The 25819-nt window shown below is 32.2% G+C and overlaps 1 protein-coding gene across 1 annotated transcript in view; it reads right to left on the bottom strand.

Moving 5' to 3' along the window:
- LOC132728846 (chitin synthase chs-2-like) overlaps positions 1 to 24613 on the bottom strand; it is a 36829-nt gene extending 12216 nt beyond the window's left edge. The window contains exons 1-23 of the mRNA XM_060714529.1: positions 24420 to 24613; positions 20566 to 20600; positions 19814 to 20067; positions 19339 to 19499; positions 18607 to 18772; positions 18153 to 18355; positions 16089 to 16510; positions 15664 to 15772; positions 15022 to 15194; positions 14607 to 14682; positions 13922 to 14130; positions 12311 to 12375; positions 11803 to 11899; positions 11061 to 11217; positions 10496 to 10706; positions 9613 to 9813; positions 9174 to 9266; positions 8496 to 8800; positions 7745 to 7909; positions 7337 to 7472; positions 6363 to 6420; positions 5804 to 5970; positions 5289 to 5517 (exon numbers count right to left, since the gene is read on the bottom strand). Coding sequence (XP_060570512.1) covers positions 5289 to 5517; positions 5804 to 5970; positions 6363 to 6420; positions 7337 to 7472; positions 7745 to 7909; positions 8496 to 8800; positions 9174 to 9266; positions 9613 to 9813; positions 10496 to 10706; positions 11061 to 11217; positions 11803 to 11899; positions 12311 to 12375; positions 13922 to 14130; positions 14607 to 14682; positions 15022 to 15194; positions 15664 to 15772; positions 16089 to 16510; positions 18153 to 18355; positions 18607 to 18772; positions 19339 to 19499; positions 19814 to 20067; positions 20566 to 20600; positions 24420 to 24440 — 3713 coding nt within the window. The 5' untranslated portion in view covers positions 24441 to 24613. The remainder of the gene's footprint in view (positions 1 to 5288; positions 5518 to 5803; positions 5971 to 6362; positions 6421 to 7336; positions 7473 to 7744; positions 7910 to 8495; positions 8801 to 9173; positions 9267 to 9612; positions 9814 to 10495; positions 10707 to 11060; positions 11218 to 11802; positions 11900 to 12310; positions 12376 to 13921; positions 14131 to 14606; positions 14683 to 15021; positions 15195 to 15663; positions 15773 to 16088; positions 16511 to 18152; positions 18356 to 18606; positions 18773 to 19338; positions 19500 to 19813; positions 20068 to 20565; positions 20601 to 24419) is intronic.
- Between the last annotated feature and the right edge of the window lie 1206 nt (positions 24614 to 25819).

Below are 25819 nucleotides of genomic sequence, written 5' to 3'. Positions count from 1 at the left end.
GAGTATTGTGTCAGGTCCTTTTCTGGAATCCAGCTATCAAATTTCTTAGGCCAGTGCAACCAACGTACTAGTACTTCCTTTCGTTTGTTTCGCGTCCTTTTCTTTAATATTTTTTCAACGTGGTATTCTGTATTTTCGTCCACACTGACTGCCTGCAATTCTTGTTCGTAAAACGTGTCATCAATTTTCTCTTCATTGATCCAGTCAATTAAGATATATACGCATACATTGTCTCGTTTGAAACGGCTTTTAATTTTGAATATTTCGCCAGTCCCCTTCTGAGAGTACTCTCTGTCAAACACGCTTTTCACGCGCGATACTCGTACTGTCTGACGTACTTTGAACCTGTAGTGTTTGATCTTGTGTTTGGTTGGCCTGCCTTTGGTCCTAAGTGAGTACTGCTGAAGTCTGCTTTCTCCTTCTGACTCTTTAGTAATGTTTATCGGTTTATCACCAAGACTTCTATGTATAGTTGAGTTATATAAAAGTACAATACTCCTGACACGTCAACGTAACGTTGGGTTCTGTTTTTTATCATATATCTAAACAGTTTATGCTTTAGCGTCTTGATACATATCTCCGCAAAGTTCGCTTTTGTCTCCGTATTTAAAGCGTAGAAATGATGAATGTTCATGTGCTGAAGATATTTATTGACCTCTTTGCTTCTAAACTCCATGCCTGTGTCTGTTCTCACCGTATTTGACTTTCTAGAACCGGATAAAATTCCCTCTAATGCATTAACAACATCAGCCCCTTTCTTGGTTTTGATAGGTTCACAATAGCCAAAGCGAGAAAAAAATATATATTGCCACTAAAACGTATTTATAACCGTCATTATGTTTTGCCAAGTCAACCATATCCATCAAGTCCATATCCCATTGACTGTCTATTCCTTCTACAATGACGCGTGATCGAGGAAACTTCCTTCTGGCTCCTCTGGTTAGGGAATAGGCCTGCTGGCTTTGAAGCCATCTTTGGATTTTATGCCTCCAGATTTTAAATTTTCCCTCATACTTGATATATTTGTACAATTTTTCTACACCTGAAGAGCTTGCTGGGTTGGATGTGTCAAAATACAAAGAAGACAAATACTGTTTCCAGTTAGACATGTTTATTGACAACAAATACAAATGCACATTCTTACAAAATTATGAAAAATGTATTCAAACCATATTACAATACAGTGGAGTATAAAGTATGTGTTCCGGTTTCTTCTATATAGCGTTCCAAAATGTCGAGTAAATGTTCTGTAGCTTCGCGATATTCTCGTCTCATTTGATAGTGTCTCAGCCATATCCAAACCATACAAACAAGTGTTAACATATTCAATGCGTCTGGTGGGTCGTGAAAGCCTTATTATTGACAAACAAATTTGCTCCAGTTGTAGTTGAACTGAATCCTCCAAAGTCCAAGGTGTTGACCTAGTTGTTGATACAAACGCGCCAAATCCGCCTATTGGGGTCGGTTTTTTGTTGTAATGTTCTCTCAAAGCGTTGTCTGATCTTACCCAGTCACTCAATTTAATGTTACATCTGAAACACTCGCACACGTCTGATTTTCCGCTATAATACAATCCCGCAGTTGCTAACTGATATTTATCTGGTATCATTTGTTTCAGATAGGTTTCAAACGTCTTCAGTCTATTTTCGTAATATTCCATATTTTAGTTGAGGGGTGTGCAGTCAGTTACGTTCATTTTTTGTTTGCCGAAGCTTTGTAAAGTATTCATTTATATACGCGCTGTTCGATTTCTGATTGGATGTTATTTTTAGAATAAGGTTATCGATCTATTTATAGTACTTTTGTCATTGCTATTTATAGTCTATTCTACCAGTTTCCACAATCATTGGGGTTGCATTCTGGGCATTGTAGAGCTCCAACCTGGTTCATGTGATCACTTTGTAAATAACAGGGTACTACTGCATCCAATTCAGGTAAAACTCGTCCTATCTATGCAACCAGTTCCTTTAAACAGGAATCCTTTTTGGGTCTTAAACATACACCCTTTTTAGTTGGTACTATTTCCTGTTCTGGCTTCCAGTACTGTCTAATGTCTACACATACGCTGTTGTCGGTGATGTTACTTAAACATTTCCTCCAACGTGGGTCCTATAGCTTTGCTTGTTTTGTAAAGCCCTGTCCGCATATTCTAACTGATCTACCAGGTTTTCCATCGCATTAACGTTAAGCTGATGCCCTTTTTTGTTGGTTTGTCATCTAGCCATTCTCTAATATCCACTCTCAGCTCGCCTTTCCATTCATTAACTTGTACATATCTCTGATTACCGATACTGAACTTGCATCTGTACATAGCTAGTCATGTTTATTGCTCGAGTATCAGAACTCTAATGACCAGTGTTAGTATCGCACTGTCTTACAAACAACAGAGGTCTCTCCTGATTGGTTAATCTCTTATGCATTTGATTGGCTGTTTAAAGAAACGTTTTTATTGGTAGTTATTTTTAGAATAGAAGATCATTGCTAATTTTATATATATACATCATCAAACACGTTTCATATATAGGTGACTCCTTGTTAAGGTTTGTTTGTGACATTTCAAAAGACTATTGTTAACCCGACTTTAGACGGAAAAACTTTGACAGTTGAATGGAGCATTGTCCGCATATCCGTCCCTAAATAGACATACGCCAGACTAAGTGGCGACTTTAAAGAGATTTGCTTTAACATTTCAATAGGCCATTGTTAGTGTTTCCGTCCCTAAATAATCACACGCCAGATATTGTGGCGACTTTAATGGGATTAACTTTGACATGTTTACTTTTTATTGTGGAACATCCGTCCTTAAATAAATAAACGCTCGACTATGTGACTATTATCGTTGCACTCGTGACCTAATCTAAATATAACTTATGATGTCGCTTGTAAAAACAGGTCCGAGCATGCGCAATAAGTACAATTACATTTATGATTGGACTAATTTTATAACTGACGTCTAGCAGGAAACATCGTCAACAAAAGTACTATTTTCAGGTAAAATGTATTTATTTTATACATTGTTTAATGTGTCAGTTTTTTAAAAAAGTATTCCTTTTCATATATTTATTTTTGCATCAATATAGTTCGTTTTAATTCAATCCGTGTTTGGATAAATCTATATGATATTTAAATATATTTCATATATAGTTCTTTTTATCTGCAATATATTTTGACATTTTATAATTATTTTTTTTCACTAATATTGTTCAACAATGTATTTACTTATACTGTTTGATAAGTTTTGATAATAAAATAAAACTTTTATCTCTGTAATAATTGGTCATCTCTTCGTTGAGGGCTGAGCACCTGACCCTCAATGTGCGCGACCACGCCCTAAATCGTGTATACAATTCAGCTCTGTATACTTCCGGGAGATAAAAATAGAATAATAATATCATTTTAAAATTAAACGTTATTCTAAAACAAGAGGGCCATGATGGCCCTGAAGTCGCTCACCTGTATATAGGCCCCTGAAGCGGGGCCAGTTTAAGCCCCAGGGCTTTTATTTGAACAAACATGGTAGACACCCATTAGAAGATGTTTCATGCTAAACATCTAAGGTCTAGCTGGTCAAGTTATTTCTTTACACATTTAGTTAAAAACAGTGACACACCTGGGGCGGGGCCAATTTTGACCCCAGGGCTTTTATTTGAACAATCTTGACACTTACTAGAAAATGTTTCCTGCTTAATATCTAAACTCTAGCTTTTTGCGTTTTTTCAAAGAATTTTTAAGTTTCTGCTATACACATATAAGGAAAATCAATTTACCCCGGGGCGGGCCCAATTTTGACCCCAGGGCTTTTATTTGATTAAACTTTGTAGACACTCACTAGAAGATGCTTCGTGCTTAATATCTAAACTCTAGCTATTTGAGTTTCTTCAAAGAAGATTTTTTAAGTTTTGTATACACAAATAAGGAAAATGAATGTCCCCCGGGGCCGGGCCAATTTTGACCCCAGGGCTTTTTTTTTTAACAAACTTGGTAGAGACTCACTAAAAGATGTTTCATGCTTAGTATCAAAACTCTAGCTATTTTTTTTTCCAAAGAAGATTTTTTAAGTTTTTGCTATACACATATAAGAGAAATCAATGAACCCGGGGCGGGGCCAATTTTGACCCCAGGGCTTTTATTTGAACAACTTGGTAGACACCCATCAGAAGATGTTTCATGCTAAATATCTTAGCTCTAGCTCTTTGGGTTCTTTAAAAGAAGATTTTATAAGTTTTTACTATATGCATATATGGAAAATCAATGACCCCCTGGGGCGGGGCCAATTTTGACCCTAGGGCTTTTATTTGAACAAACTTGGTAGACACCCATTAGAACATGTTTCATGCTAAATATCTTAGCTCTAGCTCTTTGGGTTCTTTAAAAGAAGATTTTATAAGTTTTTACTATATGCATATAGGGAAAATCAATGACCCCCTTGGGCGGGGTCAATTTTAAACCCAGAGCTTTTATTTGAACAAACTTGATAGACACTCACTAGAAGATGTTTCATGCCAAATATCTAAGCTCTACCACTTTGGGTTTTTTTAAAGAAGATATTTTAAGTTTTTTCTTTCGGTTGCCATGGCAACCAGAGTTCTGCATGGAATTAATTTCTTTGAACAATTTTTTTAAGGTGACCACCTAAGGAACATTCCTGTGAAGTTTGGATGAAATTGGCTCAGCGGTTTATGAGGAGATGTTATTTAAAGAAAAAAATTACGGACGACGGACGGACGACGGACGGACGGACGGACGACGGACGGACGACGGACGGACGGACGGACGGACGCCGGACGGAAAGCGATCACAAAAGCTCACCCTGTCACTTTGTGATAGGTGAGCTTAAAAGAACGATGATGTCATTCTAAACAGATGATGTCCTTCTAAATATACAAGCCATTAGATAAACATAAACAGATAATGTCATTCTAAAAATAAAACGATGATGTAATTCTTAAAAAAGAATCCAAAATGGCCGCCGCGCGTCTGTTATTCAACACGGCCGCCGCGCATGTGTAGTAAGGTTATTTATTCTATGCAAATGAGTTACTATTTATAGAAAACAAAATGGCCGCCGCGCATGCGCAGTTTTGGGGGTAAAGATACCCCTATACTACTAACAGTGTTTTGTAATTTTGCGAAGTCTGTATATAAAATAAACAGTGACAAAGAATATTCGTTGATTAAAGAAACAGTTGAAAAAACCAACAGCTGCCTGATAGTTTAACAGTACTAAAATTGTGAACTCATGAACTATCTGCTATTTTAACCAGACGTTTGTATATACATGTATTTACCTTAATTCCTTTAATTCTTCTTTAACCTTTTCCTGTTCCTTCAAACGTTTTTCCTCCTCTTCAGCACTGCAATGAGTTTTTTCACCAGGATACAGATATGTTTCAATAAGCCACTTCCAAAAGTCTTCCTCGCTTAAAGTAAGATACTTGATTTTCTCTGACGATTCCGGAACAAAATTCAGATATTCAGCATATGGTTCAGCTGGTGCCGTAGCAGGCGGAGCTGTATCTGTATAAACATTATTTTCAAAATATATTGATAAAAGAATTATCAAGTGATTATAGAAGCAGCGAAATATTTCTTGATGTATCTTTCGATTTAATGTCAAGTACTTTATAATAAGAATTCTATATACTTATTATTATACATGTTTACAATTATAAACACGAAACAAGTTAACACTGAATGACTTCAGATTTGATAAATATCTGTGACAAAAATCTAAACAAAATATTTGAAAAGGAAAATGTAAGTTTTTATCAAAAAATACTTTACAGCACAATATAATGCATACTTGTCGCTGTATCAGAATGTTTTTCTCCATTATCTTCTGATTTGCTATCATTTGCATGCAGTGTTCCAGCCTCTAACTTGTTTAAATCGCTCTTTCTCTGTTCTAACCCGACATCTACTTTATTATCCCTTTGCAACACTTGCGGTTGACAGCAGCTGCAGCTTAAACTGCGATATAAATGGCAATAAGCTGTTAAATAATTAAGCATATCTTTCATCTTGAGATTTTAAAAGAGTTAAAAACGTGAAAATCTCGAAAAAAATGTTATGGAAATATTCCTTTATCAATAACATATATGATTTTAATGTTGCATGTCCTGCTTTTTAATTCAAATTCCCTTTTGAGACTGATATTAAACCATTTAATGTAATATGACTATGGAATACAAAATATTCAAACGATAACTCGGGCTCCTTCATGTATAAATCTATTTTAATTTAAATACTTAAAATGCTATTAAAACATGTATTAAGTGATACTTAAAAGTATAAAAAAGTTATTGTGTCAAAATAATTGTTCGAATCTGGGACAAGCGAAGTTAGAAAAAAAAAGATATTACATTATATCCACCAAACTTTGAATATCCCTCACATTATTGTTGTCTTCCTTTCCATCACCTTTTAAAAACAAGTCATGAAATGGCTCAAAAAGTTATAATATTGAATTCAATTTTGAGTAATTTGGGATCATTATTTACAAAAAAATTATATGGTACTGATTGTAATGCAAAAAACACTTTGTATACCATTGCTGTATTTCAGTTAACAATTTAAAATAATAATAATAATAATGTTACAGTAAACACAAAATATTGTTTGACAACTTTTAATTGTTCTAAAACACTTGTGACTGAGGGGTTGCCTCTTCCGATCCTGTATGTTGTAATTAAGGATGAAACAACACTTAAGTGAAATTTTATATTTGTATATAATTATTCTTCAAAAACAATTTCAAAACATCTAAGAATATGTTACATATGTACTGCAAATATGTATACGCTTTCTTAGTAAATATTACAATCTATGCATTTATTTCTTACTGAAAAAAATGATTTACACTTATAGAATAAATAGAATTGTAATTATCTGCCTGTATTAACATGTAATGTAAATTCAGTTATATCTTTACAAATAATGCTTTTTGGAACTTACAATATTGATAAATCGTCTTTTAAGCATCGGACTTATGATATAAAACAATGAAAATTGAGTTACAGGATGGATCTTTAATGTTTATGCATTAGGACTGCAGGCACCGTTTATCCCAGCGCGATCGTAAGATGCGACTGAACAGGTTCGAATTACTGCATCTCTTAGCTTCTTACGTGGTTTGGACTCTTGGTGTGGCGTTTGTAACACCCGTGGTTATCCAAAATAATCTCTCGTTTTCGCCCCATAAAATCAAATAAAACGAAAAAAAAAATAATGATAATAATAAATACTCGTGAAAGTACCATTAATTTCTGGATAGGGATATATTTCAGTGAACACGTTTTTGCATAAAGCTTTTCTTTAAAAGTTTCTATTTCGTTACCTTGCTTTGTTTTAGGAGCCTCGCGGGTTCCCCAAGAAACGTTGTTCATATTAATGACCGAATACAACATAAGAAGCATTGACATAGACGGAATGGCAATGAAAAATAAAAAGCCATGGATGAGACATTTTGTTTCCTGAAATAGCAAGTTAAATCTTCATGAAAATATTAATTTAAGAACATTCATAGAGTAAAGCCTATATAATTAATGCTTTGTTTTTATCCCAGTTCTATTTTCAAAATCTTAATATATTTTACGAACTATTCATAAATACAAAAATATATTTTTTTAGATATTGTTTTTCCGACTGGGAAAGACACAAACTAATACAAAATGTTTTCAACTTTTACCAATGTAAGGTTTCTTAAATTACTAGTTGAGAACAAGACAATACAATTGATAACAACCTTTGGGTGAGATAATCCTGACAGTACAAATATACCAGACACAATAAGGAGAAACCAGGTTATGACTGAACACAATCCACTTTCGACAACCTCTCTTATCAAACCAACAAGAACTATCATCATAACAAGTGTGTAAATAATGGACAGTGCGGCTGCTACATTGAGCTGAAAAAGTGTATGTCAATGTTTAAAGCTTTAGAATAAAGCGGACATTAATATCAAATTGTGTAATTGTATAACATTGAATATTTATGATTAGGACACTATGTGTGTATGTTCGTTTGGGTTTAACGACACATCTATATATCACTGGTTGATTGCCATATAAGTGACGTGGTATGGTGGTTAGAGTAAATATGAATTCATATCCTAAATTTATATAAAAAAACGCTAAAAGAAATGCTTTTAATTTTAAATTCCCACACGAAAGTTTCCTATAATACTAGAAATAAAATTTATATACATTTTTCTAAGGTTTGATACAATTGAAATATTTATGCTCATCTGGAGGCATGCAGGTTGAAACTAGAACATGTTTTACTTCGAAAACATAAATGGTAGACTTTTCAATCTTATACTAAATTAATATTAAAATTATAATCAGGGATATATAATCTGTTACCAATGTTCTATCAAATGTATGTCCGTGCACAAATATATTTGAAATAATTCAAAGTCACAACATAATTAGCTCAGGTAATCTTAAAATAAAAATTTATTTGGGAATTTTGTCGCAAAACTAAGCCGGTACCTGGTGTTCAGTTTTGGCAAAGAAGCAAACAATTACAAACAAAACAACAGGTAGTAAGTTAATCAGCAAGGCGGCATGCAGTGATAACTGAGGATAGGCAAGATTCGTCGCCCCGATTATCATCAGTAGAAGAACGCCAGGGGTCAATATTGACGACACAAACCAGGACAACTGCAGACAAATGTACGGTATAGAGACGTTGTCGTTGTTTCTCGTTATTACTCTCCAGTCCGACAACAAATCTAAAATATTTGCCATCGTAGAAGGTGTCCAACGTCGCCGCTGGTTATAAAATTCTTTGAAACCTATATAAAAAATAAGTGTATTTACTGTCTTTAATGGTTTGATCATATTTATGTTTCTTTTGTATACACAATTTTAACAGCCGTTAATGAATGCCCTTTGTACAGTATACAAATGTACATTAATTTTGCAATGTACAATAGAAAGCAAACACATGAATATAAATACTTACGAATGGTGTAATGTTTATTTTCTTTTAGAACGTGTCAAGTTAAATGTATATTGACGCTTAATTGCGCCGAGTTTAGAAAAATGCAGATTTGAAATAATAACAGACTGAAGTGGACATTGAGTAGATTACATTATAAGTCTTAAGAATACGGATCAAAACTAAAATAAAATTATATTTAGAACTTAAGAATAAATAAAAAATACCCTCAGGTGCAAACGTGAAAGCATCCGATCCAGCACAATAGTCGACCTTTTTGCCTTGCTTCAGCAGAAGCGTACATAGCCATCTGTCTTCGCCTATGCAAAAGACCAAGACTTCGTTGATATTTTGAATTTAATGCATAAGGTGGAAAACTGTATCTTGTATGTTATTTTTTACACTTTCAGGCCATTTTGATAATAATGTTAAAAGGTTACATAGCTGATTTCTTAGTTCAAAGATTTTCTAGCATTCTATGATATCAGTAGCAAAAGGATTTGTCATTTGCCGAAAAATGGTTTTAAATTCATTCGAGCTTTGGAAATTTGCCAAACAATCCAGGCTTAAAAACATTATTAACATCAATCTATTTATAAGACTACAGTTATTGTAATTAAATATACTCCTGAGATAGTTTATTTTGTGGTGAGCATTTTAGCTTACCTTGATCATATTGTATATGATGGCGAGCTTCGGTTGGCATGGTGGTGTATCTTTTCATTACGTTTTCATCCATCAATGCTGACCCTCTGAATAAACTAAAGCAACCAGGGCTGCAAAGAACGCAACCAGTCACGTGTTCTGTAGCCTTGACCAACCAATGGCTAATTGCATACTCAAACTTCTGATACCATACCATAGGTCCTGCAAATTTATTGTAATGTCAAGTTAAAGCAGCAGCCTCCAGATTCATGTTATTTCTTGTTGAAATTTTAAAGACTTAGATCTTAAAAGTAAAATATCATAACGTGAATTTACACATTGCAAATAACACTTTCAATCCATGTATATCTCCAAAAATGTACAAAAATGCAAAACAAAGCCCTTACTGCTTTAGTCACGCAGTAAAAATTTGGATCAGGTGATAAATAATGCAAAATCAATCATTAATCACATATTACAATTAAATCCTCACTTGAATCTTAAATCTTCGAAACATTTTAGTACATTTTATTAAGTTAAATGTCATGAGATAACTATAATAATCTGGAGGCAAATAGCTTTAAAAACTAAATATGATAATTGCAAAAAGATAGGATTTAAAAGATGACGCTCTGGAACCACTGATGCACCTTTTTGCGGTTTTACATGACAATAAAAACAAAAACCAAGGAAAATAAAAGACAATAAGCAAATGTAACGTAATACAAAAATCATAAGATAAAAGTAATGCTTTAATACGTGAACATTTGAGAATATCTTTGAATGCATCTTTATATTATTTTTCCTTTATTTTACATACATAAAAAACGACAATCCAATGTTTTATTTTTGTAATAAAAGGAACCTATTATCAAACATTAACGTTTCTAAAAAATAAACTAACCATCTCCTATTGGATGTATCCGTCCGCAAGCTGCGCCCGTCTGCTCATTCCTTTTCATTCTATCAATCAACAGTGTGACAGCTTCTGGTCTGAAGTCAACATCACCGTCCAGAGCGAATATGAAAGTGTTCCTCGCTATCTCTAATTGTTTATCTTGGTCTTGTTCAACATCACTTAGTTTATGTGAAAGGAAATAGTACATATACATCACCTGAAACAGAAAGAATAAACTTTTTTTCAGAATAACAATAGTGAAAATAATGTTTAAGAGTGGAATTTGTACACTTTGAATGAATATGATCATGACAGATAACAAAAATCCATCGAGCACTCTTGTATAAATCAATGATCATATAATAATCATTATATTTATTACAATAATTTGCTTGAATCCTAGTATTAGTGAATTATAATTATAATAACTTGACATGATATCCACAGTTTTTACATAAAATGTTTTATTTCTTAATACTTCAATTAGAATGATTACAAATTTTTGATATTGATAAAGTTCAAAGTAGGATTTTTTTCTGACAATTTTAAAGACAAAATAAGAATGAAAAACCTGGCTCCATCGCTTCTTTCTTCTGATTTTGTACTTATCCTTCAGATGCGCAATTAGTCGATTTTCACCAGGTAACGTCCATATGAGACGACCCCCGTAAGGTGTAATTCTCCGTCGAGGAGACTTAATAGGTTTGATCTTGTTTTGATACAAACTCCTTTTAATGAAAATTTTTGTAAAAACAATTGAAAGAAGACATTTTTTTAATATAAATCGTGTGACAGCTAAAATGTTTACGTTACAAAGGCTAGTTTAAAGTGAAATAATATATCAAGATGTAAATGTTGTCTGAAATTACTATATATTTCAAAAGATTGACAATTATAACGGATGCTGTATACCATATTTGTAAAAAGAAGTATCATTATGAAAGATACTCAGCGAAGTAAAACTATGTAACTTGCATATGTTATAACCCATCCACCACATTAATTTTGCGAAAGTTTATTTTATTATTATCCTTTACATTTCATTTGATTGTTAACATCTTTAAACTACCCTGGCTAATAATTTTATTTTAGAATGACAAGAACTATCTTTTACGTCTTATTTTAGAATAGCCAATATGATTCCCAGATTTCATTTTGTAATTTTAAAATGACCAATGTTAATTCTTCTTATATTGAGTTTTTTTCTTGTACATTATACAGGAAGTCAAACTAACTTAAGACGTCCTTCGACCGGAAACCTTGTAACACAGATAGTATATAATTGATAAACAAATCATTTATAAAGAGCTTACTTGAAAGTACGGTACAAGGCTTTAATAAATGTATGTACGTAATGGTTTGCAATCATCTGATTCCCTTCAACAAATGCGTCATCGAAGAAAATATGTACTGTAAAATCAAAATACGATTGAAGTTCATGTGTAAACAAAAATATAAATGTGTCATTATTTTAATTATATCGATATTATATGCATTCCAATTATAGAGAAAATAGATGCAGGTCGACGTCACTACTTTTGGCGTATGGTCGTCTGTTTGTATTTGAAAATTTGAATGCTGTTATTATGTCTGAAGTAACCACACTATTGAAACAAAAAAAATAAGAAAAAGTAATTCAAGGTGATCATATAAAGAAATCTACCATTGTAATGAACTTCACTACTAAAACAATAAATTACAAGAAAAATGAGTTAATTGTAATTCAAGATGTTCATATAATCATAAATTATATAGATCCTCTATATATTGATTTGCTGTTTATATGCCTTGTTATTAATTACATGTAAAGTACATTTCTACCTTCAAAGTTGTAGTAATCTTGTTTTTGCTTGCGAATTCCCTGTACACATTGATCAAAATCCATCCTGTGAAAAAACAAAGTTTTCAATCATCTAAAACACTTAAACATTTAATAAAGTATGACTATCCTAGTGTAAATGATCAGAGAGAAGGTAAAAACTAAATAACATTTTACCATTTTTGTGTTTAATGTTATAGCTCCTTGATTGAATATAATTCAAATGCTAAATACAAGTGTATTGGGATCATGGTCAACAAGAAGCGGGGTTAAGTCGAAAAAGGACGTAGTAAAAGCGCCGTAATCGTAAATGCAGCACATTAGCAACATGGAGATATCTTCGTGGTGGTTAAAAAGCGCACTTAATACGTTGTACAGTAGGAAACATATCGAGAACGTAAGTATGATCTCTTTACGTTCATGACAATTCTACGAAGGCATACAATGACCCTACGCCGATCATATCACTTCCTATCAGACAGTATTTTGTTTATATAGCGCTGATATTTTACCAATCATCATCTGTCAACTACATATATATATATATATATATATATATATATACGGCAGCCCTGTAGAAGGATTTGTGTTATCCATTCCGAGTTCTCGCAGCTGTGTGTCAAAATGTCCAAACTAGAGTCTCCTATCTGCATATAGCTATGGCCGTACCCAATATCCTCTTTGATTTCTCATACACATCCGACTGTTACCGATCTTTACAATTACAATTTCAACCAATATTTGCTCTTGCTGGAGTAACGCCGGATGGATCAGATCAGCATCAATAAGTCCGTCCATGTTTGAAGTTTGGAAAGAAGTGAGAAATAAAGTTTGAAATTCAAAATATATATACATCATCGTCAAATTGTACTAGAAGCTCACTACAAGCGTGATACGATCGTCATAGCCGTAGCAATATCGGCGTACAGTCTTCTTGGTCAGCGTAGCGTCGTAATATGATCTTTAACTTCATAGCGGCAGCGTAAGATAACCACAGTAAACGCGACTGCTAGTCGGCAACGGTTTGCGTAACATTGTAGTAAAAGCGTATCAGCAGCGTGTTTGGCATGGGAACATCGTAGTACGACCGAATGAAGACCATATATTGTCACATTTTGCTCTATGTTGACGCCGATGGATCCAGATCGAATACGTTTTCAGTAAATGGCTTGATATGTATGATCGTCCTAAATTCGCAGCTCTGTGTGAATCGGCACTGGTTAAAAACTTTTCAATCATGAATACATATATCTTTTCATTAGAAATTTCATTGGCAAGAGACATGATTTAAGGGTCGTTTTCAAACTATCTGTTATCTAACTTTGCTTTGAGGAAATGATTGAACTAACAAACTTACTTAAAGAACTTTCGACAAAAAGAAATGCTCTAGCGTTTTCTTTTAGTTTATTAATGATGTTTCCTGACTTTCTGATGTTCCTTCATGCTGTTATGAACAATTTTTTCGAAGTGTTATTTTTATAATAATACAAATGAATGACTGAATTAAATAACGATATCGGTAAATTACTGAATTTGCCATTAATGTAACAAACCAATAGGCATGTTTACGATATAATACAGCAATCTTAACAATATGACTCTTTAAATATTACCTGTACAGAGACTTTAATAGCTGTACCATCTCAACTTCCGTTTCATGCCACATAGTAGCGCAAAAATATATCATTGGAAAACCTTCTAGTAATTTATTTGTTTTATTGCCTTCTTTCCTATTAGAATCTACGTCGGTCGTTCCTCCAGGGTTTGATTGGGAGACATTATCAGTCGTATCGTTTGTCTTTGAAACAGGTGTTGTCTGAAACTTAATTATTTGCAAGGTTTTGACATGCTATACGAAGCTAAATGTTGGAGTTTACTTACTTACACAATGAAATATGTAATAGAAAAATCATCGAAACACGAGGCTATCTGATTTGTACGAGGGGGCGTAGACAAAATGAACCAATCAATGGACATGATCTGCAGTGCGGGTAACTCATACATGCACTCCAAATAACGCCCTATGCATGTTTATGTATATGATTTACCTCTGACACCAAATTATGATACAACTTATTATTAAGATTTCTTTCTATTGCACTCTTGTATGCGAACGTATATTTTAAAATTATTTCAAACTATATTATTTCAACTATTTTCATTAGAAAATTGTTTTTTTTTTATAAAACTCTATCTCTGTATGAAAGGTAAATTATACTTTTATATATTGCGTTTTAATATTTCGCAAGCCTTGTTAAGTATACATGAACACAAATACAACAATGTGATCAGACATACGTTGCTCTCCTTGCATTTATTTAGCATTAACGACTGCTCCAAAAGTACTCCACAAAATGAAGGTGCATAAAATATCCTGAAATAACAAAACTTATATCTCTGTATTTCGACTTGTTCTGTGTTGCACACAAAAATAATAGACAGCAGTGTATAAAACACTTCAACTGTGTGTTTGTTATATTTTAGATGTGATGATCTCAATATCGACGAAAGATTTTGTGAAATATATTCGAAAGAATATGTAAAATTATAATTCTATAAACACGTACTTGATTGGACGTTATCTATTTTTTCAGTTGTGTCTTTAGTTTTACTTTTGTTTAATGCTAATATTTTATCAATGGACTAATTTTAAACAATAATACATCTCGATCAACATCATACATGCAAGTTAATTGATACATTATATACATACATGTTTTCTTTACTCATCCTTTCCGTTTCTATTGTCCATATATGGCCCGCTGTAAGTATGAGACCCAAGTATCCTGTGAGTGAAGCAATTATCATATATGCGAGATTGCTGATTGGCTTGTTCCCATCAAACCACGGAAATGGAAATTGGCATATATAGTCTCCATTGTTCAGCTATATTTAAACGAGTAGGAAAAATTAAATGCGTTGCAATAATAAAAAATATCAAAAAAAGGAAAAAAGAAAACAATTACAAACTAAAACAAATAAATTAATAATATATTTCTATTTATTAAGTAAAAAATAAAGAAGAACTGGTTAAAACAGATATTTAACTGTCTTGTTGTGCAGTAAACTAAATAGTTTGTTTTTGGCTTCTCGTCGTCCATAATAGCCGTTTGTTCAAGTAATTGCATAGTTTCCGGTTAAGATATTCACCTTAAATATATAGCTTAACAACGTTAATAATAAACATAAGTATAATTGATTCCTCGCCATCCAACTGTTTTACCAGTACGAGTCCGGACAAAATGACAACACAGCATTAAAGCTTTTCAGCAAGACATTGGGATGAACTAACAGACAGAAAATGGCAAATATTAGCAACCTCACCCCGTAAAGAGACGTAAAAAAATTGACAAACCTGAGAAGAAACTGTCACTATCAAAACAAATGTAACAGGTGTCACAAAACAAACAGGCGCTGAGAAGCCTTGAATCTGAGCTAGAACTTTTATTGCTGCGACACTTAGTCTGAAAAAATAAAGAAAAAATATGAATTTGAAAATTTAAAAAAATCTTCAGTAAGTATTGCATATCCATTAATGCATTAAATATATGATAGAATATATATAAAAGTGTGTCTAAATTTGCTTAGGCTTTCTTTAGCGATGATAAGGTCAATTCATATAAATTTAAAAAAGGGGAAAGAACATGAAAACCGAAAACTGAAATTTAAACGAAAGTGAATCACGATTGTCCTGTTTGTTTTAAATTTATATTGAAGAACTGTCACGAATTCAATTTCATAGAAGTTATGAGGAGTACTTGTTCAATATACATATAGTACCTTTGGCAAACGAGGCTAGTTGATATACCAACAACCGCGACAATAAATGGTGTAGCAGTTTCGCAGAGGTCCACGTTCAACAACCAGTTATCGTCTATAATCGGAGACATTTGTTTTGCAGGTTGGTTTAAACTCCCGAATAAGGCTTCCAAACAGTTGTCACATGGCGACCCGTGTATTGCAATAACCATCACAAAGGTAATACATATCTTCCATGTGTTGATGACTGCATGCATTTTAAAGCTACTGCGAAATATTGTGTGCTTGTACTCATAAATCCAGTTCGGGTATGAGATTTGTTTTTCACTGTCATCGTTGTCGTTTCTTTCATTACCTGTAAGTTCATTGTTATTGTTTGCATTCATAACCTTTTTCACGTGATTTTTTTTTTGACCGTTTCCTACTTCTTGTTCTTTTTGCAACTGAAACAGATATTTCCTTGAAGTTACATAGTCTTAATATTTTTGAAATTTTAGAGGCACGTATTGAATTTGAAGATATGAATCAAATATGTCATTTTGGGGTTAAGAGTTAAATGTTAAACGTTAGTATATCTGTTTTACGTATATATGCTATTATCTTAACTCAATTTAGTGGATATCATATTTGATGTAAGTCAACAGAGTTCATACAATAGAGTTTAACTGACCTCTTACTTTCTTTTCTTTATCGTTTTCAAACTGTTAATTGACGATACGAAAAACAATTTCATGAACAATTTGCTAAGATTTAGCTATTCCCATGGAGATTTAATTACGAACAACGTGATCAAACTTATTTGATTTGTAAAAAACGGTGTGATAATATAAACCTCATCAGAAATTATTTGGCCGTTCTTTGTTTTGTTGTTGTCGTTGTTGCTGAGTGCTTGCGTGCGTTGGCGCGCGTGCGTGTGTGTGTGTGTGCGTGCGCGTGTTTTCTAAAGGCAAATGTTGAATAGTAGTGGAACTTAAATGCCGTATGGTCCTTTTATGTAAGAAGAGCTGCCTATGCATGTAAAGGACATAAACAGATGCTTGATAATTAACATATACATAGAGTAACAATTTCTGGCGTAAACTTAGGAAATATATTAATTAAAGTGCATACACACATCACCGACATACATCAATGACAAATAACAGAAACATGATAAACAAACATAATGATTAACAACATTTATCTGTAAAGGACATAAAAACGCCTTGATAATTTCAATAAATACAAGTGAAACAATTTCAGTCGTGAACCAAATATATCAAAAATATCATAGACAGCATGCGTGAGATGTTTGTCTGTGAACTTTGTGGAAACAGAGGCCCGGCATGCAAGGTATGTCTAAATTAAATAATAAAGTAATTCGTTGTTAGAATTAATAGGTTATGAAATCGGAAGAAAATAAGAAAGTGGCCTGTATATCGGTCTGTAACGAAATATAACACATAGAAAACAAACAATTACACACGATATATACAAATATACATAAAACGATATTCGTAATAAAACGAATATTTAAAATTTAAAAAAGTGAAAAACACTATCCATCTTAAAATCTCCATCTTAAAACCATTTAATATCATATCATATTTTGATGCGCCCCGTCCGTTTCATAACGTAACATTTATTCAAAGATAAATCGGAACTGGCACACATTTCTTCACAAACTACTGTCATTAAATAATTCAAAATTTCATAGTTTCGTGTAAAAACTATTTCCATTGTAGCCATTGTATGTGAATATAATTATGTACTATAGAGGATATTGAATTAGTGTTGTTTCAGAATTATATGAATTTATCTCACGAGTTGAATTAAACTATATCATGTGAGCCTCGTATCTTATGAAACGAGTGCAATACAATTAGTAATAAAGCTACACGTATATTTTATAGGTATGTAACATTCCGATGAACTGTTGCAGTGAAAATTAAATATTTGTCATTTAACGTTAACATGCTTATGTCACAGGAATGACGAATTGTAAAATTATATGCACAGCCGGGCAATAATATTTTTAACAAGCTGCTCGAGATTGTGATAATTATTTTTATTTTCAAGTTTAGACACTAAATGATAAATACTTACACTCGGTAGAAAGTTGTCCATCCAAATTACTGACACCAGAATAGGCGATAAGACCGATAACACAATTTGAGCCACTCGGACTGCTGACGTTGATGCTTGTGATATGTAAACACCCCAAAAAGCCAATGACACTACGCTTAACAAAAACGCCATTATCCTTACTAAGAAAGACCAGGCAAACCTTGACTCATTTTCATTTGAATCTGTAAGATAATTCAAAATTTAATTTTATTTCAGTTGTATTCATTTTTGTCTAATAATTTGAAAATGTAATGAATTCAAGCATATGTAAGACTTCATAAAGAAAGTGTTTTTGCATTAGAAAACCATATTTGTGACTAAAATAAGTTGTGATTTGTCACACTTTGCTACGAAATATTTATTGCTGTTTTAATACATAGGCTATGCCTATTTGTGAATGCAAAACATTTTGTGTTTAATAAATAAACTCCACCTTTGTGCTTGCGCAGCTTCTTGGCTCCAAAATGAAGCTTTACAATTGATGGTATAAACGACACGCTACAACTGTACCATAATCCAGAAATTGGGTCAAGGGATGGAAGCACGTAAAACACGAGGAAGCTGAGCCCAACTGAATGGAGTGTTGCAGGTAAAAGAGCCTTTAATAATCAAATATTTATAAGTATATGAAATAAATAACAATACAAACTGCCTACTATTTAACATAAAACATAAACAAAATATGAACGGTCGATGGGATATATCTTTTATCATTGGATTGTATATTGTTTCCTATACGGAGAGCAAACAAATAATTTGACAGTAGAAGAAAGAATGAACGCACATTTAAAGCAGAGTATTCATGTTTGTGAAGACATCAATATGTTAAGAAATTTTCAATCGCTCATCGTATGTGTGTACGGAAAATTCTTGAAATTCTGTTTTTATTTGTATTTTGTAAAATTAAACATGTAATTGCTATCATGTTCCTGTTATAAGATTGCACGCGTTTTGTGCATAAAAAGGAGAACGTTTTTGAGTTATCTTGTTTTATTTTGAATACTGACAATCATCTGCAGTTCTGTCAAAATATGTTGTTTATAAATTTAACATGTTTTGTTCATCATTGGCTGTTGTTAACGAGATAATACAAAAAAAAATCAAAGAACTTTAGTAAAAGGTGTTTACTGGAATATATAAGAAACATTAAAACGGGTTTTCCTACCACTAAAAGTGTTTTAAAACGTAGAGTTCCTGATTTTCTAAATATTATTCTCCATACACAGAACATCACTGTGAAAACGTTTGGTGTCACAACCATAACAAACAACGCCCAAATGAAATATATATTTGTTATAAAATCATTGCCAGTAGTGGTTTGGTTCACTAAAAAAAATCATGTGTTTATAAAACCAATTAATATTAAAAGCAAGAAAGATTACAAATTGTTGCTTTTTAAGTTGTGCTATCGTATGCTATTCTTAGTTATTTATTCTGAATTGTATGCAAATAAATTGGCTTTGAACTCATGAGTATGTATATGTTTTTACTTTTAAAATCTATACATATTTTCCCTTAAACACATCACATTTCATTAAGTCGCTAAGTGGATTTCAAATTTGTTAAAAAAAAACTAAAAAATTCATTCTGTATGTTTTCGTTTAAAAGTTAATTTGAATGAAACACAAATAAAAATGTACCTGTTATGTTGTAGTGAAAAAGTTTGTCAAACGTCTTCAAACCAGATGATGTTTCATCTGCAGGTGTGAATATATTCCATGTCAAAATAAGTAAAACTCCTTTTGACACAACTGCAGAACACAGCACCACCATGAAAAGAAAGCCGGAGAAAAAAAGTTTGGTAGCAAGGTAAACTTTATTCCAGAAGACATGGCCATCAGGTGGTAATTTGTCTCCCTCTGTTTCTTTAAATCTGTCCCACACCTTTACTCGCCTAAAGGCATAATGAAAACAAAATCAAACATGTAACTCTCCATTTTACTTCACATGAAGACACCTGGATTGAGAAAGCCGTATAAACCATCAGTAAAATGAAACTTAAAATAGCTACATTATGTGAACGGTCTCTTGCATTGTTTGTCTTGGTCATCATATTTTGAAATTTCCTCAGAGTAAAAACAGGGAAATATTAGTCTTGTTTGTTATATTAATAAAGAAAGAATTTATAGATGTCTAGAAACAGCATGCCAAGCAACTGACTTGTTTACATCGAAGGATAAATGATTGATTGACGAAACTGATGTTATGAATTACAGACAACTAGATTATTCGCCATTCAATTGATATACTACAAATACTAATTTTCTGTGTGTATATTTTGTCCTTCCAACAAATGTACTAATCGCAATAATTATCAAAATAACATATTCATTTTTACAGGATATTTTCAATTTTAGACTTATATAGACTTTTTTCATAAACATTTTCTTACCAATCTGCATGCTTGTTTTTCTCCCTAGCACTCTTCTGTAAATCGAAGAAAATATAACTGATATATCAAATCAATTTAACAATATATCACGTGACCTCCTAAGATATGTTGGGTATTATTCACTGTATCCTCGCATGCGTGTTCTAATGGCATAAGCTCAATAAAATTTATGTTGTTGTTTGTGTTGTTAATAAACAATTACACCACATATTGTGTTTTTGTGTTTCTTTTTGTTTATTTTTAAGACAAACACACTGAGGCTGTACAGGTTATATAGTAATAAATTCATATCCATTACTGGAGGATGACCGTATGTGCCTCTTCGTGCATTATTGCAGGCATCGGCAGTAGAGCCGCCAACCTTTTTGGAAGCTTCTTCACATGAACGAGATTAAAGTCCCTGAAAGGAATCAAACCAGCAGAGGGGAGGTGTAAGCGATTTGACGCCGACGACTTTTACCACTCGACTATAGATGTCAAAATTCTTATAGCTTATTTAAAGCATTGTTAAATAAAAATGTACAATGCTTTTAGCACAATGCACAGTGCTTCTTACCAATGACCATTCCTGTTAAACTTGGTTAATGTCTTTGGTATCATAGTAGATGTTGTTTATAGAAATTGTTGACGACGGAAAACGACGGGCGACGGACGGAGGGAATCAAAACAGCTCACCATGAGCACGTTGTGCTTCGGTGAGCTAAAAATAAATGAGTTATTTTAAACTTCTCTATATGTATAAAGGAATTTGTTGTATAAATGTAACTGTTCTTAGATGTTTAAAAATTGTGTTCGTAGGAAACTGATATACATGTATACAATAACTGTACTTACTTTTCAACGAACAAAATCTTTTGGCGTTTTGTGTACCATTGCGTTATAATAGAACACTTTTTCCCCATTTTTATCATTCTAGTTTTAAAGAATATTTTGTTTTGTGTGCGTAACAATTTTATTACAATATTTAATGCTATTTCTTCGTTTTCTTAAAGAAAGAAAAAAATGAGTAAAATATTTGGCTGTGCCGTTATCTCTTTAAATAGCTTATTTACTTCGTTTTATCCCAGTATGTAAATTAGGAAACCGTTTATAATCTTATTGCCACCTGTGGGGCATTTTCATCTTAAATTGTTTTTGACAACCTCTCATTCAAACCTTTGTATTTTATTTGATTTTTTCTGTTAAAGACATGTTCAACTATTGATAAGACCGTTGATTAAATATATATTTGTTATATATGACGTTACAAACAATAGCACAAAGAGTATGCATATTTTAGTTTCTATCTATTCTATCTATGGGAAGTAAAATTAGGCAAGGAAACAAGGTCCTAAGCAGATTCGAAGTGCTATCTCAAATCTTGTCAATTTAATATACAAATGTAATTCTTTTATCGTTCTTAATGATTTCAGTTGGATAATATATCTGCCCATATAGCGCATTTACAACCAAAGAATACTAGTTAAACAATTATAATTAATGTTCTTGCTACATGGCAGAAACATAAGAAAATCTTCATTTGATATTTGTACAAATTTATCTGAGGTGAGACAATGTTAAACGATAATGAAAGTAATGTTGTGTGTGTGTGTGTGTGTGCGCGCGCGCGTGCGCGTGCACGTGCGTGTGCGTGTGCGTGTGTGTATGCGTGTGTGTGTTACAAAATACTAATTCACTATAATAATAGCAAATGAATGAAACTTTTTTGAGAAATAAAAATGTTACCATTTGTCGTCCTTTTTATTGCATTGTTTGAGCCGTGTTGGGGGCGACAAAGTCGCCCCCTATATTCAGGGCTGTTATATTTTCAATCCTTGAAGATTGTTCAGCACTACATTGTCGTTGTATTTGAGTCACTTATAGTAAGTTATTTTCATTTATTTGCTACTAGTTTGGTGGTACCAGCAATCCTTACATGAATACTTAATTCCTTATATTTCATATAATTATAAAAAAAATTAGCAGTTGTTTACTCGGGGACCTTACGCTTTTTTTCTTGGGAAGACACTAATGTGTCACATTGATTAAACCTCCGTATGAACACATTTGCGGATGTTTCTAAATTTATAATTTTACCATTTAAATATCTTAAATGTTCGAATTCTGCTTCAGACGTACACGGGTGCTGGCATTAACAGGTTTAATCAAACCGAATCATCAACATTTTTGATTTTGCCGGTTTTGGACGTTTTTATTTGGTTTAGGATGTCTGCATTGTCCAGTTTAAACTTGTCTCTTGAAGTTGAATAACCTGTTTAACACATGTATGAGGAGTGGATGATTACCCTTATTGCCTGATAACATTAAATAATCTGTAAGCTTGTAAAACATTATTGTAAACCTACTGAATGCATTTTTAAGTTTGCTTATTCTTTAATACGGGTACTTTGAGACGTTATCATATTTAAACGCACCAAAACGGCTCACTATAGATAACGGGTATCAGCGTACTGTCAACTGAATATTATTTATTATATTACGAGATATATCCCGTTTTAAATTTAGTTTTAAATGCGGTTATCTTAAACAAACATGGCCTATAACAGTAAAAAATGTCAATTGATTTCATCATATTTTCAAGACTCAAATCTATCTATTCTTGATATGAATAATTTATAAGCTATCGAAATTACCTTTTTATTTTATCTTTTAAACATATAAAGCTGCATCTCCAGATGAGACAAAATATTTCAAGACAATTAACATTGAGAACATTGTACTAAGATTTAAAGAAAAGATTCATGATTCAAATATCAATTTACATGCTATATGCTTTTGTAATATTTACCACAATAGTTCGAATGTGTTACTAAGACAGTACAAACTATTTTGCACATATTTATCTCTTTTGGTGATTTATGCAGATTGTTAGTGCTGTTTGCAATGTGTAAATTACTTTATTTTTGGTACTTCACAATATTTTACTAGTATATTTCAAAGTATTCATGAAAAATAGAAAAATATATAGAGGCATGTCACTTATAAAACATGTACCGTTTTTTTTAAATCCTGTGTTACATGTACAACATCTCTTTAACTTTTGAATGCATGTTGCTGTCAGTGTTAATAATATCATTTTTGATACAGCTAACTATTCTATTGAAATATATTTTAAAGTTATTTGACGTTCTTTTGTGACCAGTGTAACTTTATTGTTGAATAATAAACAAGATAGCTAACATATATAATAATATACTTAAATATAAACGTTTATGTTTGTTTATAATCAAATAAATAAATAAATAAATAAATAAACAAACAAACAATCGTGTTGAAGTCGATTTTTATCCCAGTGTTTCTTTTTGTTTGGAATACGTCTATAATCATACTATTAATTTATATATTAATTAATACAGTTAAAACTTTATATTGCTGAAAAGTGCATAAGGTAATGATTCTAAAAACGGTATGTATCTAAAATGTAACATTGTCACATATTTGAACAAAATATATAAATCGTTTTTTATAAACATTGTATTACATTAATGACGCTCTTCCATTTTTTTAAAATCTTTTTTTGCCTCGAACAAATTCGGTGATATGCTTTGTTATCTTAACAGTATATGTAATTGATCTGCTAAATGTCCTGAATGAACATTATCATTTCAATCTGGACATTTCTATAAGAGAAAAGTTGCAAATAAAAAGTTATTGAAAAGCGTATAGCGTTGACTGTAAAAGTGCCGGCTGATTTTAGTCTTCACTTTTTGCTTTGGTAGATATATTGCGAGCAAGCTAAGTATTATATTATTACAAATTTTTAACTTGAATGCTACAATAAAGGCGTTGTTTAAAACGTGATAATAATATAATGTTCTTAAAAATAAAAAATATACAACAATTGTTATTCCTACCTCTTCTTTTTCTGACGCCATTCTCCGCTTTCTTCAGGTTTGGATTTGTTGTCAAGAAAGTATTTGTATTCCTTCCATAGAGACTTTTCATGCAGCTTACTCCACACCAGGGAGCAAAGATAAGAGATCGGAATGAAAACCCTGATAAGTTTATTTGTTTAAGATCTGTTATAAATGTAAGTTAGAGGCGCAATGTCGCACATTGCATACACTTCATCGTAATAAAACTGTCCCCTAAATCAACGCCTGCACTTTATGTTTATAAATCAATACGTGAGGTACATATCAAATAATCTAATAAAATTATTTTCGAATTAACGTCAATTTGAGTAAGAATATTCAATGGTTTTATAAAGGGGTTACTATGGGTTATTATACATAAAACGAATTGTTTCGATGTTTTAAAGAATTTTCAATTTCACAACAAGGATTATAATATGACGCAAATGTGTTGTTGAACTTTTACAATGTAAAATTCGAACCGCTTGATATTAAAGATATACCAGTCTAAACGTAGTACATGTAAAACGACAGTTAAAAACATACTTTTAGATATAATTATCATATTTTAGATATTTTAAATGCAATTGCTCTTTTTTTTCTTTTTTCTGTTGTTGTTGTTGTTGTTTGGTTTTACGGCGCACCAGTTAAGGTCATATGGCGCCGAAACAGGAAAAAAAAAGATTTAGGTTAACCTTGGGTGTCAAAATCATAATGCAACTCCATATCACCTACCGGTATTCCAATCGGTAAGTACCCTTGGGGCAGATATTCCTATCCAAAACGAAAACACATGAACAATATTTTCCTTGCATATTCTTCCCACAGGCACGAGTATGTACCTGGGTAGAAAATATGACCTTATTGATATTAAAACCCTCTGTGTTCATCTTAAATGTGTCAAAAGCAAAACAAAAAAGTGAAATATGAGCCCCCTTAAAAATATACTCTAAGTTTAGACACGGCCGGAAACTCTAGATTCGAGTCTACGAGCAAGGGGTTTATTTCTCGGAACGTTGTAAAAGCAATTGTCAAGGCGGTATATATGAATGAATGAATGAATGAATGAATATATTAATGAATGAATGAATGAATGAATATATTAATAAATGAATGAATGAATGAATGAATGAATGAATTAATTAATTAATTAATTAATTAATTAATTAATTAATTAATTAATTAATTAATTAAAATACAAAATATCTTAGTCATCAACTTACATTAAGTAGATATTACAAACAACATTAAACACCATTTAGAGCATAATATTCCTCTACCACGGCCGTTGAATTAAATATTGATAATAAATATAACATTTCTTTGAAGAGTTAGGACAGGTTTGTTTAAATGTGCTATGCATGAGCATAATAGATTATTAGATTTTGTGCATACATTTT

Source organism: Ruditapes philippinarum, unplaced genomic scaffold (assembly GCF_026571515.1).
Source record: "Ruditapes philippinarum isolate M1 unplaced genomic scaffold, ASM2657151v2 ctg2855_1_1_1_1, whole genome shotgun sequence".
NCBI lineage: Eukaryota > Metazoa > Mollusca > Bivalvia > Venerida > Veneridae > Ruditapes > Ruditapes philippinarum.
Note: the sequence above shows the minus strand (reverse complement) of the source record. Positions and strands in the feature narration are given on the sequence as shown.